Raw genomic sequence first — 21,063 nt, 5'->3', positions numbered from 1 at the left:
AAGGAAACCACTCAGGGATTTTACCATGAGGCCAATGATGACTTTTAAACAGTTGTAAGAGAACTGAGGATGGATCAACATTGGATTTATTTCACAGTACTATCCTCAATGACAGTGAAAAGAAGGAAGCCTGTACAAAAAAAAAAAAAAAAATGCATCCTTTTTGCAATAAGGCATTAAAGTAAAACTGCAAAGAAATGACCTTTATGTCCTGAAAACGAAGCGTTATGTTTGGGTCAAATCCAACACAACACATTGAGTACCACTCTTCATATTTTCCGGCATGGTGGTGGCTGCACCATGTTATGGGTATGCTTGTCATCAGCAAGGACTAGGGAGGTTTTTTAAAAATACATGGAATAGAGCTAACAACAAGCAAAACCTTGGTTGTCTGCTTCCCAACAAATTCACTTTTCAGCAGGATAATAACCTAAAAACACAAGGCCAAATATACACTCAGAAATGTGATGTGGTCCCGTGTGGCTCAGTTGGTAGAGCATGGTGTTTGCAACACCAGTGTTGTGGGTTCGATTCCCACGGGGGACCAGTACGGGGGGAAAAAAATGTATGAAATGTATGCATTCACTACTGTAAGTTGCTCTGGATAAGAGCGTCTGCTAAATGACTAAAATGTAAATGGGTGTCGACTGGAAAAAAAGCAAGCCGTTTAAACGTAAAGATTTTTTTACTCTCATTTGTCAAATCCCTACCTTCTTCCCTACATAGTGCACACTTCTACCCTCGTCTTCGTATAGTTTCTCTTTCTTGGCCACTGGTTGGTGCTGCTGGACAGTCAAACTGATGAGAGCTTCCTTTCAACAGTTCTGATTATTCTTCTCCTATTGGCTAACTGGCCTGACCTCTTTTTTTTCTCTCTCTCTTCTATAGGTTGACGGGCCCCTCAGGGTTCCTGACAGACGGACCAGGAAACTATAAGTACAAGACCAAGTGTACCTGGCTCATCGAGGGAACGTGAGTCACACACACACACACACACACACACACACACACACACACACTACACTATAGACCAATAGAAACACAACAATATGACTCTACCCTGCACAACTCCGCTGAAAGACAGGTCCAATATATCTAGCCATGCTAAAGATCAAACCAAAAGTATGTTTACAGTATGAATGAAAAGTTCTACCAAGTCATAGCCCTAATAGATCGTCTAAGCGTCATAATATGATAATGTATAATACTACGATAATGTATAATATGATAATGTATAATACTATGATAATGTACAATACTATGATAATGTATAATACTATAATGTATAATAATATCATGTATAATAATATAATAATGTATGATATGATAATATAATAATAATAATAATAATAATAATAATAATAATATGATGTTTTGTATTTAAATGGTTTTGATGTTTCATTCTATGCAAATCCAAATGTTTCATTGACATGAAGCATGTAGGGCAGGGATGGGCAACTGGTGGTCCATGGTCCCCCTTTTTATAGGCCCGTGGACCAATTGAATTGGTCACTCAATTGCATTTACATTTTTACATTTTAGTCATTTAGCAGATGCTCTTATCCAGAGAGGCTTACAGTAGTGAATGCATACATTTCATTGCATACATTTCATTTCATCGAATTACCGACCGGGGTAGGGCCCATTTGATCATTGGTTAATATTAAAAACTGCAAACATGTGCCTCACTCTATGGCAAATGTGTAGAATTGCAGGAAGTTAGCTGTAAAACTGCACATTTTTCTTTCCGTCCCAAAATGACCAGAATTACATTAAACGAGTTACGAAAATTGCGGTATAATGGGATTTACAGTTTTTGTTTGTTAAATATGACACACCGTGTGTAACGTCCATTCTTTATAGTTTAATTCGCTACCTGAGTCGTCCCTCTGCTTCCTGAGTCGTCCCTCCGCTACCTGAGTCGTCCCTCCGCTACCTGAGTCGTCCCTCCGCTACCTGAGTCGTCCCTCCGCTACCTGAGTCGTCCCTCCGCTACCTGAGTCGTCCCTCCGCTACCTGAGTCGTCCCTCTGCTACCTGAGTCATCCCTCTGCTACCCGAGTCATCCCTCTGCTTTCTCTCTCTCTCTCTCTCTCTCTCTATGCTGCTTTCCACACAGACCTAGCAATCACTCAAGGAGCGTATTTGTTATTCCACGAGACACTTGCGTTCAGTCTGCATGGTCAATGCAGCACATGCTACAATGTTGAGAACGATGCCGTTTTCACTTTGCTTCTAATATCAATCCACTATAGTATCTTTGTACTCCCTGACGAAGGCCATGCAGCAGAAACTCGTCGGATTTGTTTAAAACCTTGTTTCTATTTGAACATGCCATACTAATAAAGGCATTTAAATTAGTTATATGAAGAGTGCCTTGGTCCTCCTTTCTTTTTTGATGACCAATTCACCCCTTTTACCAAATAGCACCTTCTGTCTACAGATACCTACCGTTGTTTACCTTAACAGCACTTCCCTTCTGTTTTCTACAAATAAACCTACTAGTGTTCTATAATTACACTATTAGTTTATTTCTTACATCTGCAAACGGCTAGTATCTTTTCTTAGCATGTTGGGCCTAAATTGTATTAGCCGTTAATGCTAATTGCTAGTTAACTGGCTAGCTATCTTGCTAATAAATGTACTCAGAGTCAGAACAAACGTAATTAGCTATACAGCCTGATAATACCAGTGATGGTGTAGAACTAAATCAGCATGTTTGTGCAACAGTATCTTTATAAATTGAAGAGGAATAGGCGAAGCATGAATATGTTAGTTACATGAAGTAGCTAAGAGAAAACATTCAATATAGCCAAAGATAATAGGGTACCCTAGGAAACACTTATCAACACTTTGGTTCCTACCCTGTCACAATAACTTCTCCCTGGTATTTTAATTTATTGTCATGTCAAACAACACTATATTCAAATTGCCCACTATTATATTCTAACTATAGAATTTGAATTATAATTCTATTTCCATGATTCCAACAGGAAATGATCACAAATTAGTGCAGGAAATGTGCAAATTTATGAAAATGCTGCTTTTTATTTTTTGTTGTTGTGTTGGAATTGAACAGTTTAAAACAATCAGAATGCCGAAAGACCCATTGAAATCACTTAGAATGTACAGTTCATTCAGAGAACTATTCAGACCCCTTCACTTTTTCCACATTTTGTTACGTTACAGGGTATTCTAAAATGTATTAAATAAACGTTTTCCTCATCAATCTATACCCCTTAATGACAAAACAAAAAACATTTGTTGAAATGTTTGTAAATGTATTAAAAATAAAAACCAGAAATACCTTATTTCCATAAGTATTCAGACCCTTTGCTCTGAGACTCAATTGAGTTCAGGTGCATCCTGTTTCCATTGATCATCCTTAAGATGTTTCTACAACTTGATTGGAGTCCACCTGTGGTAAATTCAATTGATTGGACATGATTTAGAAAGGCACACACCTGTTTATATAAGGTCCCACAGTTGACAGTGCATGTCAGAGCAAAAACTAAGCCATGTCGAAGGAATTGTCCTTAGAGCTCCAAGACAGGATTGTGTCGTGGAACAGATCTGGGGAAGGGTACCAAAACATTTCTGCAGCATTGAAGGTCCCCAAGAACACAGTAGCCTCCATCATTCTTAAATGGAAGAAGCTTGGAACCACCAAGACTCTTCCTAGAGCTGGCTGCCCAGCCAACTGCACAATCGGGGGAGAAGGGTCTTGGTCAGGGAGGTGACTCTCAGACCATGAGAAACAAGATTCTCTGGTCTGATGAAACCAAGATTGAACTCTTTGACCTGAATGCCAAGCGTCACGTCTGGAGGAGACCTGGCACCATCCCTATGGGGAAGCATGGTGGTGGCAACATAATGCTGTGGGGATGTTTTTCAGTTGCAGGGACTGGGAAACCATTTGAACCCGATCTAACATCTCTGGAGAGACCTGAAAATAGCTGTGCAGCGACGCTCCCCATCTAACCTGACAGAGCTTGAGAGGATCTGCAGAGAAGAATGAGAGAAACTCCCCAAATACAGGTGTGCCCAAGAAGACTTGAGGTTGTAATTGCTGCCGAAGGTGCTTCAACAAAGTGCTGAGTGTAAAAAGATTTGAATACTTATGTAAATGTGATATTACATTTTTTGTGTTTTTTTAATACATTTTCAGACATTTCTAAAAAAAAAAACATTTTTGGCTTTGTCATTGTGGTGTATTGTGTGAAGATTTATTTAAAAAAAAAGGTTTGAATACATTTTAGAATAAGTCTGTAACGTAACAAAATCTGGAAAAAGTCAAGGGGTCTGAATACTTTCCGAATACACTGTATTTTGGCCATATATCCCAGTCGTACCTCATCCCCATCAAACTTGCCCATCCCTGGTGTAGGGCATACACTTATCAGCATACATATCAAATCAAAATCAAATCAAGTTTTATTTGTCACATGCGCCGAATACAACAGGTGTAGTAGACCTCACAGTGAAATGCTGAATACAACAGGTGTAGTAGACCTCACAGTGAAATGCTGAATACAACAGGTGTAGTAGACCTCACAGTGAAATGCTGAATACAACAGGTGTAGTAGACCTCACAGTGAAATGCTGAATACAACAGGTGTAGTAGACCTCACAGTGAAATGCTGAATACAACAGGTGTAGTAGACCTTACAGTGAAATGCTTACTTACAAGCCCTTAACCAACAGTGCAGTTCAAGTAAGAGTTAAGAAAATATTTACCAAATAAACTAAAGCAAAAGATGAAAAATAAAACTATAAAAAAAGTAACACAATAAAAAAAGTAACACAATAAAATAACATTATTTAGGCTATATACAGGGGGTACCGGTACCGAGTCAGCGTGCGGTAGGTACAGGTTAGTTGAGGTAATTTGTACATGTAGGTAGGGATAAAGTGACTATGCATAGATAATAAACAGCGAGTAGCAGCAGTGTAAAAACAAAGTCCGGGTGGCCATTTGATTAGCTGTTCAGCAGTCTTATGGCTTGGGGGTAGAAGATGTTAAGGAACCTTTTGGACCTAGACTTGGCGCTCCGGTACCGCTTGCTGTGAATGGGGGTGTGTTCAACCCTAATTTTCCTGTAGTCTACGATCATCTTCTTTGTCTTGCTCACGTTGAGGGATAGGTTGTTGTCCTGTCACCACACTGCCAGGTCTCTGACCTCTTCCCTATAGGCTGTCTCATCGTTGTCGGTGATCAGTCCTACCACTGTTGTGTTGTCAGCAAACTTAATGATGGTGTTGGAGTTGTGTTTGGCCACACAGTCGTGGGTGAACAGGTAGTACAGGAGGGGACTAAGCACGCACCCCTGGGGGTCCCCCGTGTTGAGGGTCAGCGTGGTAGATGTGTTGTTGCCTACCCTCACCACCTGGGATTTCTACGTACGGTCACTGTGGGGACATCGTCATCGATTAACTTATTGATGAAGCCGGTGACTGAGGTGGTGTACTCCTCAATGCCGTCGGATGAATCCCGGAACATGTTCCAGTCTGTGCAGCAAAACAGTCCTGTAGCTTAGCATCTGCTTCATCTGACCACTTCCGTATTGAGCGAGTCACTTGTACTTCCTGCTTTAGTTGTTGCTTGTAAGCAGGAATTACGAGGATAGAATTATGGTCAGATTTGACAAACGAAGGGCGAGGGAGGGCTTTGTACGCGTCTCTGTGTGTGGAGTAAAGGTGATCTAGTGTTTTTTTTTCACCTCTGGTTGCACATGTGAAGATCCGGTAGAAATGAGGTCAAACGGATTACAGTTTCCCTGCATTAAAGTCCCCGTCCACTAGGAGCGCTGTTTCTGGATGAGCATTTTCTTCTTTGTTTATGGCCTTCTACAGTTTTGTCTTAGTGCCAGCATCGGTCTGTGGTGGTAAATAGTACGGACTTGGATTCAACCCAGTACTTCATGTCCTGAATGCATCCAAATCCTAAGAATGTTGAGCGAAACAAAGTGATAAACTATAATTTAATAATCCATGTAAACATCCGCTTATTCTACTGTGGAACTGTACTGGAAAACGCGGCAACTGGAAGACACAAAGTCCCAAATGTTGCCCTATTCCCCATTTAGTGCACTACTTTTGACCAGGGATTTTAGGGCTCTGGTCTAAAGTAGTGCACTATATAGGGAATAGGGTTCCATATGGGACATATCGTTTAGTTTATTAACCCCGTTGACATCCAGCACTGGGCATCTGGTGAGCAGACAAAAAGACGGGATTGTGCTTTTAATAGGTGACATAAGATATCCGTGACCATGTACAGAAAAATAAAGTTACAAATATTTATCTTCTGAGAACAAATGTCTCTTTGACCCTTCTGCCTCGGAATGATGGGATTTGCCCATAGGTTTATCTAGCCAGACGCTGTTCAACCACGTCCAGGTTTATCTAGCCAGACGCTGTTCAACCACGTCCAGGATTATCCAGCCAGACGCTGTTCAACCACGTCCAGGTTTATCCAGCCAGACGCTGTTCAACCACGTCCAGGTTTATCCAGCCAGACACTGTTCAACCACGTCCAGGTTTTATCCAGCCAGACGCTGTTCAACCACGTCCAGGTTTATCCAGCCAGACGCTGTTCAACCACGTCCAGGTTTATCAAGCCAGACGCTGTTCAACCACGTCCAGGTTTATCCAGCCAGACGCTGTTCAACCACGTCCAGGTTTATCCAGCCAGACGCTGTTCAACCACGTCCAGGTTTATCCAGCCAGACGCTGTTCAACCACGTCCAGGTTTATCCAGCCAGACGCTGTTCAACCACGTCCAGGTTTATCCAGCCAGACGCTGTTCAACCACGTCCAGGTATATCCAGCCAGACGCTGTTCAACCACGTCCAGGTATATCCAGCCAGACGCTGTTCAACCACGTCCAGGTATATCCAGCCAGACGCTGTTCAACCACGTCCAGGTTTATCTAGCCAGACGCTGTTCAACCACGTCCAGGTTTATCTAGCCAGATGCTGTTCAACCACGTCCAGGTTTATCTAGCCAGGCGCTGTTCAACCACGTCCGTAGGTTTATCTAGCCAGGCACTGTTCAACCACGTCCGTAGGTTTATCTAGCCAGGCGCTGTTCAACCACGTCCAGGTTTATCTAGCCAGACGCTGTTCAACCACGTCCAGGTTTATCTAGCCAGACGCTGTTCAACCACGTCCAGGTTTATCTAGCCAGACGCTGTTCAACCACGTCCAGGTTTATCTAGCCAGACGCTGTTCAACCACGTCCAGGTTTATCTAGCCAGACACTGTTCAACCACGTCCAGGTTTATCTAGCCAGACGCTGTTCAACCACGTCCAGGTTTATCTAGCCAGACGCTGTTCAACCACGTCCAGGTTTATCCAGCCAGACGCTGTTCAACCACGTCCAGGTTTATCTAGCCAGACGCTGTTCAACCACGTCCAGGTTTATCTAGCTGCCCCCAGACCAGAGTTTGTCCATGTTTAGTTTTTAATAGGCCTAACTGTGTTCTGTCTCGGCCCTGCAGGCCCAACAGCATCCTGACTGTGTTCTGTCTCTTTCCTGCAGGCCCGACAGCATCTTGACTGCGTTCTGTCTCTGTCCTGCAGGCCCGACAGCATCTTGACTGTGTTCTGTCTCTGTCCCGCAGGCCCAACAGCATCCTCAGACTGAGGTTGGACCACTTTGCTACAGAGTGTAGCTGGGACCACCTGTATGTGTACGATGGTGACTCAATCTACACTCCTCTACTGGCTGCCTTCAGGTGGGTACAGAGAGGATGGTGGTGGTGATGAGCTGTATGATGCTGGGGGTGATGGGGGAATGATGCTGGGTGGTGATGATGATGATGATGATAATAATAATGGTGATGATGTGTGTATGTGTATTTAAAAAAAAAGCTGTTTTAAGTAAGAAATAGGCATTGGTCCAAAGCCGAAAAAGAAAGGAAATTCACGAGCACCACAATGCCTACTGCACCCATGCTCCACCAAGGTTTTACAGCACCACAATGCCTACTCCACCCATGCTCTACCAAGGTTTCACAGCACCACGATGCCTACTCCACCCATGCTCTACCAAGGTTTCACAGCACCACGATGCCTATTCCACCCATGCTCTACCAAAGTTTCACAGCACCACACTGCCTACTCCACCCATGCTCTACCAAGGTTTTACAGCACCACAATGCCTACTCCACCCATGCTCTACCAAGGTTTCACAGCACCACAATGCCTACTCCACCCATGCTCTACCAAGGTTTTACAGCTGACAGCTTTGACCCACTACAGTAGCTATGTTGGATTGTTCTTCAAACAATGTGTAGACAGGTTGCTTCGGATTCAAACCTTCTCAAACAGTGAGAGGTCTCTCTCTATTCAGAGACATCAGTATCTAGCCTGTCTGTCAGAGTGCCTGGTCTCTGTCCATTCAGAGACATCAGTATCTAGCCTGTCTGTCAGAGTGCCTGGTCTCTGTCCATTCAGAGACATCAGTATCTAGCCTGTCAGAGTGTCTGGTCTCTGTCCATTCAGAGACATCAGTATCTAGCCTGTCTGTCAGAGTGCCTGGTCTCTGTCCATTCAGAGACATCAGTATCTAGCCTGTCAGAGTGCCTGGTCTCTGTCCATTCAGAGACATCAGTATCTAGCCTGTCAGAGTGCCTGGTCTCTGTCCATTCAGAGACATCAGTATCTAGCCTGTCAGAGTGCCTGGTCTCTGTCCATTCAGAGACATCAGTATCTAGCCTGTCAGAGTGCCTGGTCTCTGTCCATTCAGAGACATCAGTATCTAGCCTGTCATTCAGAGTGCCAGGTCTCTGTCCATTCAGAGACATCAGTATCTAGCCTGTCTGTCAGAGTGTCTGGTCTCTGTCCATTCAGAGACATCAGTATCTAGCCTGTCAGAGTGCCTGGTCTCTGTCCATTCAGAGACATCAGTATCTAGCCTGTCTGTCAGAGTGCCAGGTCTCTGTCCATTCAGAGAAATCAGTATCTAGCCTGTCTGTCAGAGTGCCTGGTCTCTGTCCATTCAGAGACATCAGTATCTAGCCTGTCATTCAGAGTGCCTGGTCTCTGTCCATTCAGAGACATCAGTATCTAGCCTGTCATTCAGAGTGCCTGGTCTCTGTCCATTCAGAGACATCAGTATCTAGCCTGTCAGAGTGCCTGGTCTCTGTCCATTCAGAGACATCAGTATCTAGCCTGTCATGTCAGAGTGCCTGGTCTCTGTCCATTCAGAGACATCAGTATCTAGCCTGTCATTCAGAGTGCCTGGTCTCTGTCCATTCAGAGACATCAGTATCTAGCCTGTCTGTCAGAGTGCCTGGTCTCTGTCCATTCAGAGACATCAGTATCTAGCCTGTCATGTCAGAGTGCCTGGTCTCTGTCCATTCAGAGACATCAGTATCTAGCCTGTCATTCAGAGTGCCTGGTCTCTGTCCATTCAGAGACATCAGTATCTAGCCTGTCAGAGTGCCAGGTCTCTGTCCATTCAGAGACATCAGTATCTAGCCTGTCTGTCAGAGTGCCTGGTCTCTGTCCATTCAGAGACATCAGTATCTAGCCTGTCAGAGTGCCTGGTCTCTGTCCATTCAGAGACATCAGTATCTAGCCGTGTGGCTCAGTTGGTAGAGCATGGTGTTTGCAACGCCAGGGTTGTGGGTTCGATTCCCACGGGGGACCAGTACGAAAAATAAATAAATAAAAAATGTATGAAATGTATGCATTCTCTCTGGGTAAGAGCGTCTGGTAAATGACTAAAATGTGAACATAAGACACAGGAGGCTGCATGATAAACAGAGTCCAGTCTCTGGTAGACAGAGGAGGCTGCATGATAAACAGAGTCCAGTCTCTGGTAGACAGAGGAGGCTGCATGATAAACAGAGTCCAGTCTCTGGTAGACAGAGGAGGCTGTATGATAAACAGAGTCCAGTCTCTGGTAGATAGAGGAGGCTGTATGATAAACAGAGTCCAGTCTCTGGTAGATAGAGGAGGCTGTATGATAAACAGAGTCCAGTCTATATAAGACAGAGGAGGCTGTATGATAAACAGAGTCCAGTCTCTGGTAGACAGAGGAAGTTGCATGCATATACAACAAGTCACCAAAATCAATTACAGAGAGAAAAGTGACCTGAACAAGCTTCTTTCTAGCCATAAGCGGCAAACAAGCCTTATTACGAAAATAAAAACCCAATTTCAATTTAAGCTTCCTCACAAGATTATCCACATGAACTTTAAAGGACAACTTGTCGTCCAACCATATACCTAGGTATTTGTAGGATGACACAATTTTTCAATGGATAAGTCACCAGATGTGACAATGCCAACGTTCTCTGGCAGAGTTCTAGCTCTGGTAAAGGTCATGAATTAGGTTTTGGTACATTCAAGACCAGTTTGAGACCATAAAGGGAGGCCTGCAGTGACTGAAAAGCAGTCTTGAGCTCTTCAACAGCCTGACCCAGAGAAGGAGTACATGAATATTTGACTGCATCATCTGCATATAGATGTAACTTTACTGGTTGCGTCCCATTTCCCAAATCATTAATAAACATTGAGAACAACACAGGAGCTAAAATGGAACCCTGGGGCACACCTCTTTTAAAGCTAGACTTGTGATTGGCAGCATATTAAACACATTGTGTTCTGTCAGAAAGATTAGTTCCTAAACCAATTTACTGAGCAGCACGATGTTGCTTTTTATCAAGTGCGTTAATGATGTCGTTTGCCACTGCCATAGCTACAGTTGTGGTGCTGTGCCCCGATCTAAAGCCAGACTGAACCCCGCTCAGTATGTTCTTCTCAATTAAGACGTTTTTAGACTGTGATGTTCACTAGGGATTCATAGACTTTGTCCAGGATAGAGAGTTCACTAGGGATTCATAGACTTTGTCCAGGATAGGGAGTTCACTAGGGATTCATAGACTTTGTCCAGGATAGGGAGTTCACTAGGGATTTATAGACTTTGTCCAGGATAGGGAGTTCACTGGGGATTCATAGACTTTGTCCAGGATAGGGAGTTCACTAGGGATTCATAGACCTTGGCCAGGATAGGGAGTTCACCAGAGATTCATAGACTTTGTCCTGGATAGGGAGTTCACTAGGGATTCATAGACTTTGTCCAGGATAGAGAGTTCACTAGGGATTCATAGACTTTGTCCAGGATAGGGAGTTCACTGGGGATTCATAGACTTTGTCCAGGATAGGGAGTTCACTAGAGATTCATAGACCTTGGCCAGGATAGGGAGTTCACCAGAGATTCATAGACTTTGTCCAGGATAGGGAGTTCACTAGGGATTCATAAACTTTGTCCAGGATAGAGGGAGTTCACTAGGGATTCATAGACTTTGTCCAGGATAGGGAGTTTAGAGAGAGGACCATAGTTATTAGCATCTGAAGGATCTCCACCCTTTAGCAGTGGGAGGACATGAGCTGATTTCTAAATGCTGGGTATGGAATTGGTCAAGAGACTCAAGTTGAAAATGTGAGCTACAGGTTCAGTAATGATACCAGCTGCTATCTTTAAGAGGTAGGGGGTCCAGGTTGTCTGGACCTGCAGCCTTTTATAGTGTCTATGCCTTTGACTGGGTGCTCTCTTTAAGAGGTAGGGGTTCCAGGTTGTCTGGACCTGCAGACTGTTTAGTGTCTATTGCCTTTAGTGCTTTATAGACATCAGTATAAGAAACAGTCTCAAAGTTAAAATGGTTGACATGAGGGCCTATATCATATACTGCTCAAAGAAATAAAGGGAACACTGAAACAACACAATGTAACTCCAAGTCAATCACACTTCTGTGAAATCAAACTGTCCACTTAGGAAGCAACACTGATTGACAATAAATCTCACATGCTGTTGTGCAAATGGATAGACAACAGGCGGAAATTATAGGCAATTAGCTAGACACCCCCAATAAAAGAGTGGTTCTGCAGGTGGTAACCACAGACCACTTCTCAGTTCCTATGCTTCCTGGCTGATGTTTTGGTCACTTTTGAATGCTGGCGGTGCTTTCACTCTAGTGGTAGCATGAGACGGAGTCTACAACCCACACAAGTGGCTCAGGTAGTGCAGCTCATCCAGGATGGCACATCAATGCGAGCTGTGGCAAGAAGGTTTGCTGTGTCTGTCAGCATAGTGTCCAGAGCATGGAGGCGCTACCAGGAGACAGGCCAGTACATCAGGAGACGTGGAGGAGGCTGTAGGAGGGCAACAACCCAGCAGCAGGACCGCTACCTCCGCCTTTGTGCAAGGAGGAGCAGGAGAAGCACTGCCAGAGCCCTGCAAAATGACCTCCAGCAGGCCACAAATGTGCATGTGTCTGCTCAAATGGTCAGAAACAGACTCCATGAGGGTGGTATGAGGGCCCGACGTCCACAGGTGGGGGTTGTGCTTACAGCCCAACACCGTGCAGGACGTTTGGCATTTGCCAGAGAACACCAATATTGGCAAATTCGCCACTGGCGCCCTGTGCTCTTCACAGATGAAAGCAGGTTCACACTGAGCACGTGACCGACGTGACAGTCTGGAGACGCCGTGGAGAACGTTCTGCTGCCTGCAACATCCTCCAGCATGACCGGTTTGGCGTTGGGTCAGTCATGGTGTGGGGTAGCATTTATTTGGGGGGGCCGCACAGCCCTCCATGTGCTCGCCAGAGGTAGCCTGACTGCCATTAGGTACCGAGATGAGATCCTCAGACCCCTTGTGAGACCATATGCTGGTGCGGTTGGCCCTGGGTTCCTCCTAATGCAAGACAATGCTAGACCTCATGTGGCTGGAGTGTGTCAGCAGTTCCTGCAAGAGGAAGGCATTGATGCTATGGACTGGCCCGCCCGTTCCCCAGACCTGAATCCAATTGAGCACATCTGGGACATCATGTCTCGCTCCATCCACCAACGCCACGTTGCACCACAGACTGTCCAGGAGTTGGCGGATGCTTTAGTCCAGGTCTGGGAGGAGATCCCTCAGGAGACCATCCGCCACCTCAGCAGGAGCATGCCCAGGCGTTGTAGGGAGGTCATACAGGCACGTAGAGGCCACACACACTACTGAGCCTCATTTTGACTTGTTTTAAGGACATTACATCAAAGTTGGATCAGCCTGTAGTGTGGTTTTCCACTTTAATTTTGAGTGTGACTCCAAATCCAGACCTCCATGGGTTGATCAATTGGATTTCCATTGATTATTTTTGTGTGATTTTGTTGTCAGCACATTCAACTATGTAAAGAAAACAAGTATTTAATAAGATTATTTCATTCATTCAGATCTAGGATGTGTTATTTTAGTGTTCCCTTTATTTTTTTGAGCAGTGTAGTTGACTGTAACAGAGCTTTACATTAGAGACCTGGGCCCCACTGTTATCAAAAACTGAACCAGTAGATATGAAGTGCTTGTTAAAAAACCCCTACAATATGGGCTTTATCCTTCACTTCATTAGAATCCATCATTAAATGGTCAGGAAGGCCAGAGGATACATTAGAACCTGCCACTGATTTGATTAGCTTCCAGAACTTGGTAGGGTTGTTTTAGGTTCTCTGTGACTGTATTTAAATAGTCATCTGATTTGATTAGCTTCCAGAACTTGGTAGGGTTGTTTAGGTTCTCTGTGACTGTATTTAAATAGTAATCTGAATTGATTAGCTTCCAGAACTTGGTAGGGTTGTTTAGGTTCTCTGTGACTGTATTTAAATAGTCATCTGATTTGATTAGCTTCCAGAACTTGGTAGGGTTGTTTAGGTTCTCTGTGACTGTATTTAAATAGTAATCTGAATTGATTAGCTTCCAGAACTTGGTAGGGTTGTTTTAGGTTCTCTGTGACTGTATTTAAATAGTAATCTGATTTGATTAGCTTCCAGAAGTTGGTAGGGTTGTTTAGGTTCTCTGTGACTGTATTTAAATAGTAATCTGATTTGATTAGCTTCCAGAACTTGGTAGGGTTGTTTTAGGTTCTCTGTGACTGTATTTAAATAGTCATCTGATTTGGACTTCCTGATCAATCCTGTGAATTTGTTTCTTAGCACTGTGAAGGAGGCCCAGTCAACAGGAACATTTGTATGTCTAGCTTGAGCCCCAAGATATATTTATCTTTCGAATTCAATCTGCCAAGTCATCTTATTGTCCCTTCCACTGATTCTAAATTTCGTCACAGGGGCATGCTTATCACAAATCGACACAAATTTCATATAAAAATAGTCCCAGGCAGTGTCAACATCGGGAATCAGATTTACTCTGTCAATATTATGATACAGATCATGTAAGAATACTTGCTCATCAAACTGTCTCAAATGTATTTAAAAAATATAACAAGGTTTGTATTTGGTCATTTTTGTATTTCTAACACAAGCAATTACACACTGACGTCATTACAGAATATCTTGGTCGATGTGTATTTGTGTAATATTTGTGTCATTCTCAAAACTTTTGCCCATGACCGTATCTATGCTGCATGTTCAGCTACAATCTGGACATCTAACAACTGCAGCAGTCAATCTTATGAAGTGGTGTTGGCCTGTGACAGGTTGATATAATAGACAGCCAAGTGGTAAATTGCATTTTGTTCTAAAGAAAGGACAAAGCTTTTTGCTAATGCACTTCACAACCAAAATTACTCTACTAGCTGTATTTACTTGGCTGGGGAATTAGCCTACTAATTTATCAAGCTGGGTATTATTTTTTTTTAAATGCAACTGTTCATATACATAACCAGATACATAAGCAGCAGTCTATGGTCTAGCTAGAAGTATACTGTCACGATCGTCTAAAGGAGTAGACCAAGGCGCAGCGTACTTAGGAGTTCCACATGTTTAATAAATATGAAACTCACCAAAACAATACAGATGAAAACAAAGCGTGACATTCTGGGCTGCTCACAGGCAGCTACACAAACACAAGATCCCACAAAGCACAGGTGGGAAAAGGCTGCCTAAGTATGATTCCTAATCAGAGACAACGATAGACAGCTGCCTCTGATTAGGAACCATACTCGGCCCAAAACAAAGAAATACAAAAACATAGAAAAAGGAACATAGAACGCCCACCCTAGTCACACCCTGGCCTAACCAAAATAGAGAACAAAACCCTCTCTATGGCCAGGGCATGACATATACTCACCACCACTGGGGGCCAATGAACAACCACCCATTCTGCACAATTAAGGTCCTTCAGCAGGGCATCCATAGTTGGTCAATACCTATAGGGCTTTTCAGTGTCAAACAGCCGTGATACTCTGAAAACAACGGACACCCATTTGGTATTTATTAAGATCCCCATACTGTATTGATGGCCTCTATTAAAAAGAGGAGGATCCCATCAGCTTTCTATAGACTACTATATTTATTTCTCAACTTTCCTGATATTAACCACATTGCTTCTCTTTACAACAGGAGTAGCCGACCTGGCTGGCATGAAAATGAACTGTGGGAAAAGCGTCCTCCGTTCACTGTTTAAGCATACAGATTACTTGTGTTTTTTTTCTCCCACTGCCCTGTTCCGAGACAGGTGCATGTTAATGGTCCATTCTAAATCAAACTAATGTCAATGCAAATAGTCCGGTCGGCCATTTGATTAATTGTTCCCCAGTCTTATGGCTTGGGGGGTAGAAGCTGTTAAGGAGCCTTTTGGACCTAGCAGAGAGAACAGTCTATGACTTGGGTGACTGGAGTCTTTGACAATTTTTGGGGGTTTTCCTCTGACACTGCCTAGTGTATAGGTCCTGGATGGCAGGATGCTTGGCCCCAGTGATGTACTGGGCCCTACGCACTACCCTCTGTAGTGCCTTGCGGTCAGATGCCAAAGCAGTTGCCATACCAGGCGGTGATGCAACCGGTCAGGATGCTCTCGATGGTGCAGCTGTAGAACTTTCTGAGGATCTGAGGACCCATGCCAAGTCTTTTCAGTCTCCTGAGGGGGAATAGGCGTTGTCGTGCCCTGTTCACGACTGTCTTGGTGTGTTTGGACCATGATAGTTTGTTGGTGATGTGGACACCTTGGAACATGAAGCTCTCAACCCGCTCCACTACAGCCCCGTCGATGTTAATGGGGTCGTGTTCGGCCCGCCTTTTCTTGTAGTCCACGCTCAGCTCCTTTGTCTTACTCACATTGAGGGAAAGGTTGTTGTCCTGGCATCACACTGCCAGGTCTCTGACCTCCTCCCTATAGGCTGTCTCATCGTTGTCGGTGATCAGGCCTACCTCCGTTGTGTCATCAGCAAACTTAATGATGGTGTTGGAATCGTGCCTTGCCGTGCAGTCATGAGTGAACAGGGAGTACAGGAGGGGACTAAGCTCGCACCCCTGGGGAGCTCCAGTGTTGAGGATCAGCGTGGCAGATGTGTTGTTGGCTGCCCTTACCACCTGGGGGCGGCCCGTCAGGAAGTCCAGGATCCAGTTGCAGAGGGAGGTGTTTAGTCCCAGGGTCCTTAGCTTAGTGATGAGCTTCGTGGGCACTATGGTGTTGAACGCTGAGCTGTAGTCAATGAACAGCATTCTTACGTAGGTGTTCCTTTTGTCCAGGTGGGAAAGGGCAGTGTGGAGTGCGATTTGAGATTGCATTATCTGTGGATCTGTTTGGGGTGGTAGTCATGTAGTTTCTCAGATGATGGTGTTGATGTGAGCCATGACCAGCCTTTCAAAGCACTTCATGGACTGAGGTGAATGTTACGGGGCGATAGTCATTTAGTCAGATTACCTCCGCTTTCTTGGGCACAGGGACTATGATGGACTGCTTGAAACATGTAGGTATTTCAGACTCGGTCATGGAGAGGTTGACAATGTTAGTGAAGACACTTACCAGTTGGTCTGCACGTGTTCTGGTTACACGTCCTGGTAATCCGTCTGATCCCGTGGCCTTCTGAATGTTGACCTGTTTAACCTCTCTAGGTTTAACCTTTCTACTCATTATAAAAATTCATGAAACATACAAGTGTTATACATCGGTTTAAAGATTAACTTCTTGTTAATCCAACCACGGTATCAGATATTTTTGTTAGCGCGTTTTGTTCAGTAATCCACTGTCTCAAACAACATCCGGTGAAATTCTAGAGCGTGAAACTCAACAAAACAGAAATTCTCATAATAAACATACATAAAAGATACAAATGTTATACACCAGCTTATTAAAGATAAACTTCTTGTTAATCCAACCGCTGTGTCAGATTTCAAAAAGGCTTTACGGCGAAAGCAAACCATGCGATTATCTGAGAACAGCGTCCAGCAGACAAATCATTACACACAGTAACCAGTCAAGTAGACGAGTAACAAAAGTCAGAAATAGCGATAAAATGTATCACTTACCTTTGATGATCTTCATATGGTAGCACTCCCAAGACTCCATGTTACACAGTAAATGTCAGTTTTGTTTCGATAAATTCCCTCTTTATATCCAAAACCTCAGTTTTGTTTGTGCGTTTTGTTCAGTAATTCATTGGAAAGTGTGTCCCAGTACAGGCCGGTGGAAAGTGTCCCAGTACAGGCCGGTGGAAAGTGTCCCAGTACAGGCCGGTGGAAAGTGTCCCAGTACAGGCCGGTGGAAAGTGTCCCAGTACAGGCCGGTGGAAAGTGTCCCAGTACAGCCAGTGGAAAGTGTCCCAGTACAGGCCGGTGGAAAGTGTCCCAGTACAGGCCGGTGGAAAGTGTCCCTGTACAGGCCGGTGGAAAGTGTCCCTGTACAGGCCGGTGGAAAGTGTCCCAGTACAGGCCGGTGGAAAGTGTCCCAGTACAGGCCGGTGGAAAGTGTCCCAGTACAGGCCGGTGGAAAGTGTCCCAGTACAGGCCGGTGGAAAGTGTCCCAGTACAGGCTGGTGGAAAGCCTGCAGGGAGGGAAAGCTCATCACCGGGCCGTGGGAGAGAAAGAGTACATCCAAGTAGGCTAAACCAAGTGGAGTTGTAGGTTGGTAGTAGTCCAAAAACATCCAAAACACAATGTGAAGTGGAAGGATGAAAACAGCAGTAGGTATGTGTCTGCTGAGATAACGCACCAGAAGTTTCAGCAGACCTGAACTCTGTAATATTGCACTGCGGTGTGAGAGATGTGCAGGGGAGGGAGATTACTCAATCATGACATGTTAATCTGGGGTAAACCAGGAGTTTGATACCTAAGAATTGACTGTGATTCAATCATAGACATCCACTCCTCTATGCGGTCTAAATGCGTTGCATATACTGTGAACTGTTTTGTCAACTTTTACAACTTGTTTTGAATTGAACCTTTTATTAACCTGCGTATTGTTGCTACAGGAGATTAATGATGTAGGGTTTTGATGGGTGTTGTCCGTCCTTGTTGCAGTGGGTTGATAGTTCCTGAGCGCTACGGCAACGAGACGGTTCCGGAAGTGGTGTCACAGTCTGGTTACGCCCTCCTCCACTTCTTCAGCGACGCTGCTTATAACCTGACCGGCTTCAACATCTCATATAGGTAACCCTTAACCTCTGACCCTTAAACTCTGACCCTTAACCTCTGACCCTTAACCTCTGACCCCTAACCCTTAACCCCTAACCCTTAACCCCTAACCTCTAACCCTTAATCCCTGACCCTATAACCTGTGTTTTTAATCGTTTCATACAGGTAACCCTTTACCCCTGACCTCTAACCCCTGACCTTATAACCTAACCGTGTTTAACATCTCATTCAGTTTGGCCTCGCAGGGCCTCTTCTTAGTAACAGGTGAGTCTGGCCACGCAGGGCCTCTTCTTAGTAACAGGTGAGTTTGGCCTCGCAGGGCCTCTTCTTAGTAACAGGGGAACCTGGCCTCGCAGGGCCTCTTCTTAGTAACAGGGGAACCTGGTCTCGCAGGGCCTCTTCTAAGTAACAGGTGAGTCTGGCCTCGCAGGGCCTCTTCTTAGTAACAGGTGAGTCTGGCCTCGCAGGGCCTCTTCTTAGTAACAGGTGAGTCTGGTCTCGCAGGACCTCTTCTTAGTAACATGTGAGTCTGGCCTCGCAGGGCCTCTTCTTAGTAACATGTGAGTCTGGTCTTGCAGGGCCTCTTCTTAGTAACAGGTGAGTCTGGGCTCACAGGGCCTCTTCTTAGTAACAGGGGAATCTGGTCTCACAGGGCCTCTTCTTAGTAACAGGGGAACCTGGTCTCACAGGGCCCCTTCTTAGTAACAGGGGAATCTGGTCTCGCAGGGCCCCTTCTTAGTAACAGGGGAACCTGGCCTCGCAGGGCCTCTTCTTAGTAACAGGGGAATCTCGCCTCGCAGGGCCTCTTCTTAGTAACAGGGGAATCTGGACTCGCAGGGCCTCTTCTTAGTTACAGGGGAACCTGGCCTCGCAGGGCCTCTTCTTAGTTACAGGGGAACCTGGCCTCGCAGGGCCTCTTCTTAGTAACAGGGGAATCTGGCCTCGCAGGGCCTCTTCTTAGTAACAGGGGAACCTGGCCTCGCAGGCCCTCTTCTTAGTAACAGGGGAACCTGGCCTCGCAGGGCCTCTTCTTAGTAACAGGTGAGTCTTGCCTTGCAGGGCCTCTTCTTAGTAACATGTGAGTCTTGCCTTGCAGGGCCTCTTCTTAGTAACATGTGAGTCTGGCCTTGCAGGGCCTGTTCTTAGTAACAGGTGAGTCTGGCCTCGCAGGGCCTCTTCTTAGTAACAGGGGAATCTGGTCTCACAGGGCCCCTTCTTAGTAACAGGGGAATCTGGTCTCGCAGGGCCCCTTCTTAGTAACAGGGGAACCTGGCCTCGCAGGGCCTCTTCTTAGTAACAGGGGAACCTGGCCTCGCAGGGCCTCTTCTTAGTAACAGGGGAATCTCGCCTCGCAGGGCCTCTTCTTAGTAACAGGGGAACCTGGCCTCGCAGGGCCTCTTCTTAGTTACAGGGGAACCTGGCCTCGCAGGGCCTCTTCTTAGTAACAGGTGAGTCTGGCCTCGCAGGGCCTCTTCTTAGTAACATGTGAACCTGGCGTCTTCTTAGCAACAGGTGAGTCTGGCCTTTCAGGGCCTCTTCTTAGTAACAGGGGAACCTGGCCTCGCAGGGCCTCTTCTTAGTAACAGGGGAACCTGGCCTCGCAGGGCCTCTTCTAAGTAACAGGTGAGTCTGGCCTTGCAGGGCCTCTTCTTAGTAACAGGTGAGTCTGGCCTCGCAGGGCCTCTTCTTAGTAACAGGTGAGTCTGGCCTCGCAGGGCCTCTTCTTAGTAACAGGTGAGTCTGGTCTCGCAGGACCTCTTCTTAGTAACATGTGAGTCTGGCCTCGCAGGGCCTCTTCTTAGTAACATGTGAGTCTGGTCTTGCAGGGCCTCTTCTTAATAACAGGTGAGTCTGGGCTCACAGGGCCTCTTCTTAGTAACAGGGGAATCTGGTCTCACAGGGCCTCTTCTTAGTAACAGGGGAACCTGGTCTCACAGGGCCCCTTCTTAGTAACAGGGGAATCTGGTCTCCCTCGCAGGGCCTCTTCTTAGTAACAGGGGAATCTCGCCTCGCAGGGCCTCTTCTTAGTAACAGGGGAATCTGGACTCGCAGGGCCTCTTCTTAGTTACAGGGGAACCTGGCCTCGCAGGGCCTCTTCTTAGTTACAGGGGAACCTGGCCTCGCAGGGCCTCTTCTTAGTAACAGGGGAATCTGGCCTCGCAGGGCCTCTTCTTAGTAACAGGGGAACCTGGCCTCGCAGGGCCTCTTCTTAGTAACAGGGGAACCTGTCCTCGCAGGGCCTCTTCTTAGTAACAGGTGAGTCTTGCCTTGCAGGGCCTCTTCTTAGTAACATGTGAGTCTTGCCTTGCAGGGCCTCTTCTTAGTAACATGTGAGTCTGGCCTTGCAGGGCCTGTTCTTAGTAACAGGTGAGTCTGGCCTCGCAGGGCCTCTTCTTAGTAACAGGGGAATCTGGTCTCACAGGGCCTCTTCTTAGTAACAGGGGAACCTGGCCTCTTCTTAGTAACAGGGGAACCTGGCCTCACAGGGCCCCTTCTTAGTAACAGGGGAATCTGGTCTCGCAGGGCCCCTTCTTAGTAACAGGGGAACCTGGCCTCGCAGGGCCTCTTCTTAGTAACAGGGGAATCTCGCCTCGCAGGGCCTCTTCTTAGTAACAGGGGAACCTGGCCTCGCAGGGCCTCTTCTTAGTTACAGGGGAACCTGGCCTCGCAGGGCCTCTTCTTAGTAACAGGTGAGTCTGGCCTC

The 21,063-nt window shown here is 45.6% G+C and overlaps 1 protein-coding gene across 5 annotated transcripts in view; it reads left to right on the top strand.

Moving 5' to 3' along the window:
- Window positions 1-21,063, top strand: part of LOC106591480 (attractin) — a 752,137-nt gene that overhangs the window by 21,518 nt on the left and 709,556 nt on the right. For all 5 annotated transcript variants that reach the window (XM_045723805.2, XM_045723804.2, XM_045723802.2 and 2 more), the window contains exons 2-4: window positions 889-972; window positions 7,624-7,737; window positions 18,246-18,374. In XM_045723805.2, the coding sequence (XP_045579761.1) occupies window positions 889-972; window positions 7,624-7,737; window positions 18,246-18,374 (327 nt within the window). The remainder of the gene's footprint in view (window positions 1-888; window positions 973-7,623; window positions 7,738-18,245; window positions 18,375-21,063) is intronic.

This window comes from Salmo salar, chromosome 09, assembly GCF_965601325.2.
Source record: "Salmo salar chromosome 09, fSalSal1, whole genome shotgun sequence".
In the NCBI taxonomy this organism is placed as follows: Eukaryota; Metazoa; Chordata; class Actinopteri; order Salmoniformes; family Salmonidae; genus Salmo; species Salmo salar.
The sequence above is the reverse complement of the archived record's forward strand: the minus strand, read 5'-3'. Positions and strand labels throughout refer to the sequence as shown.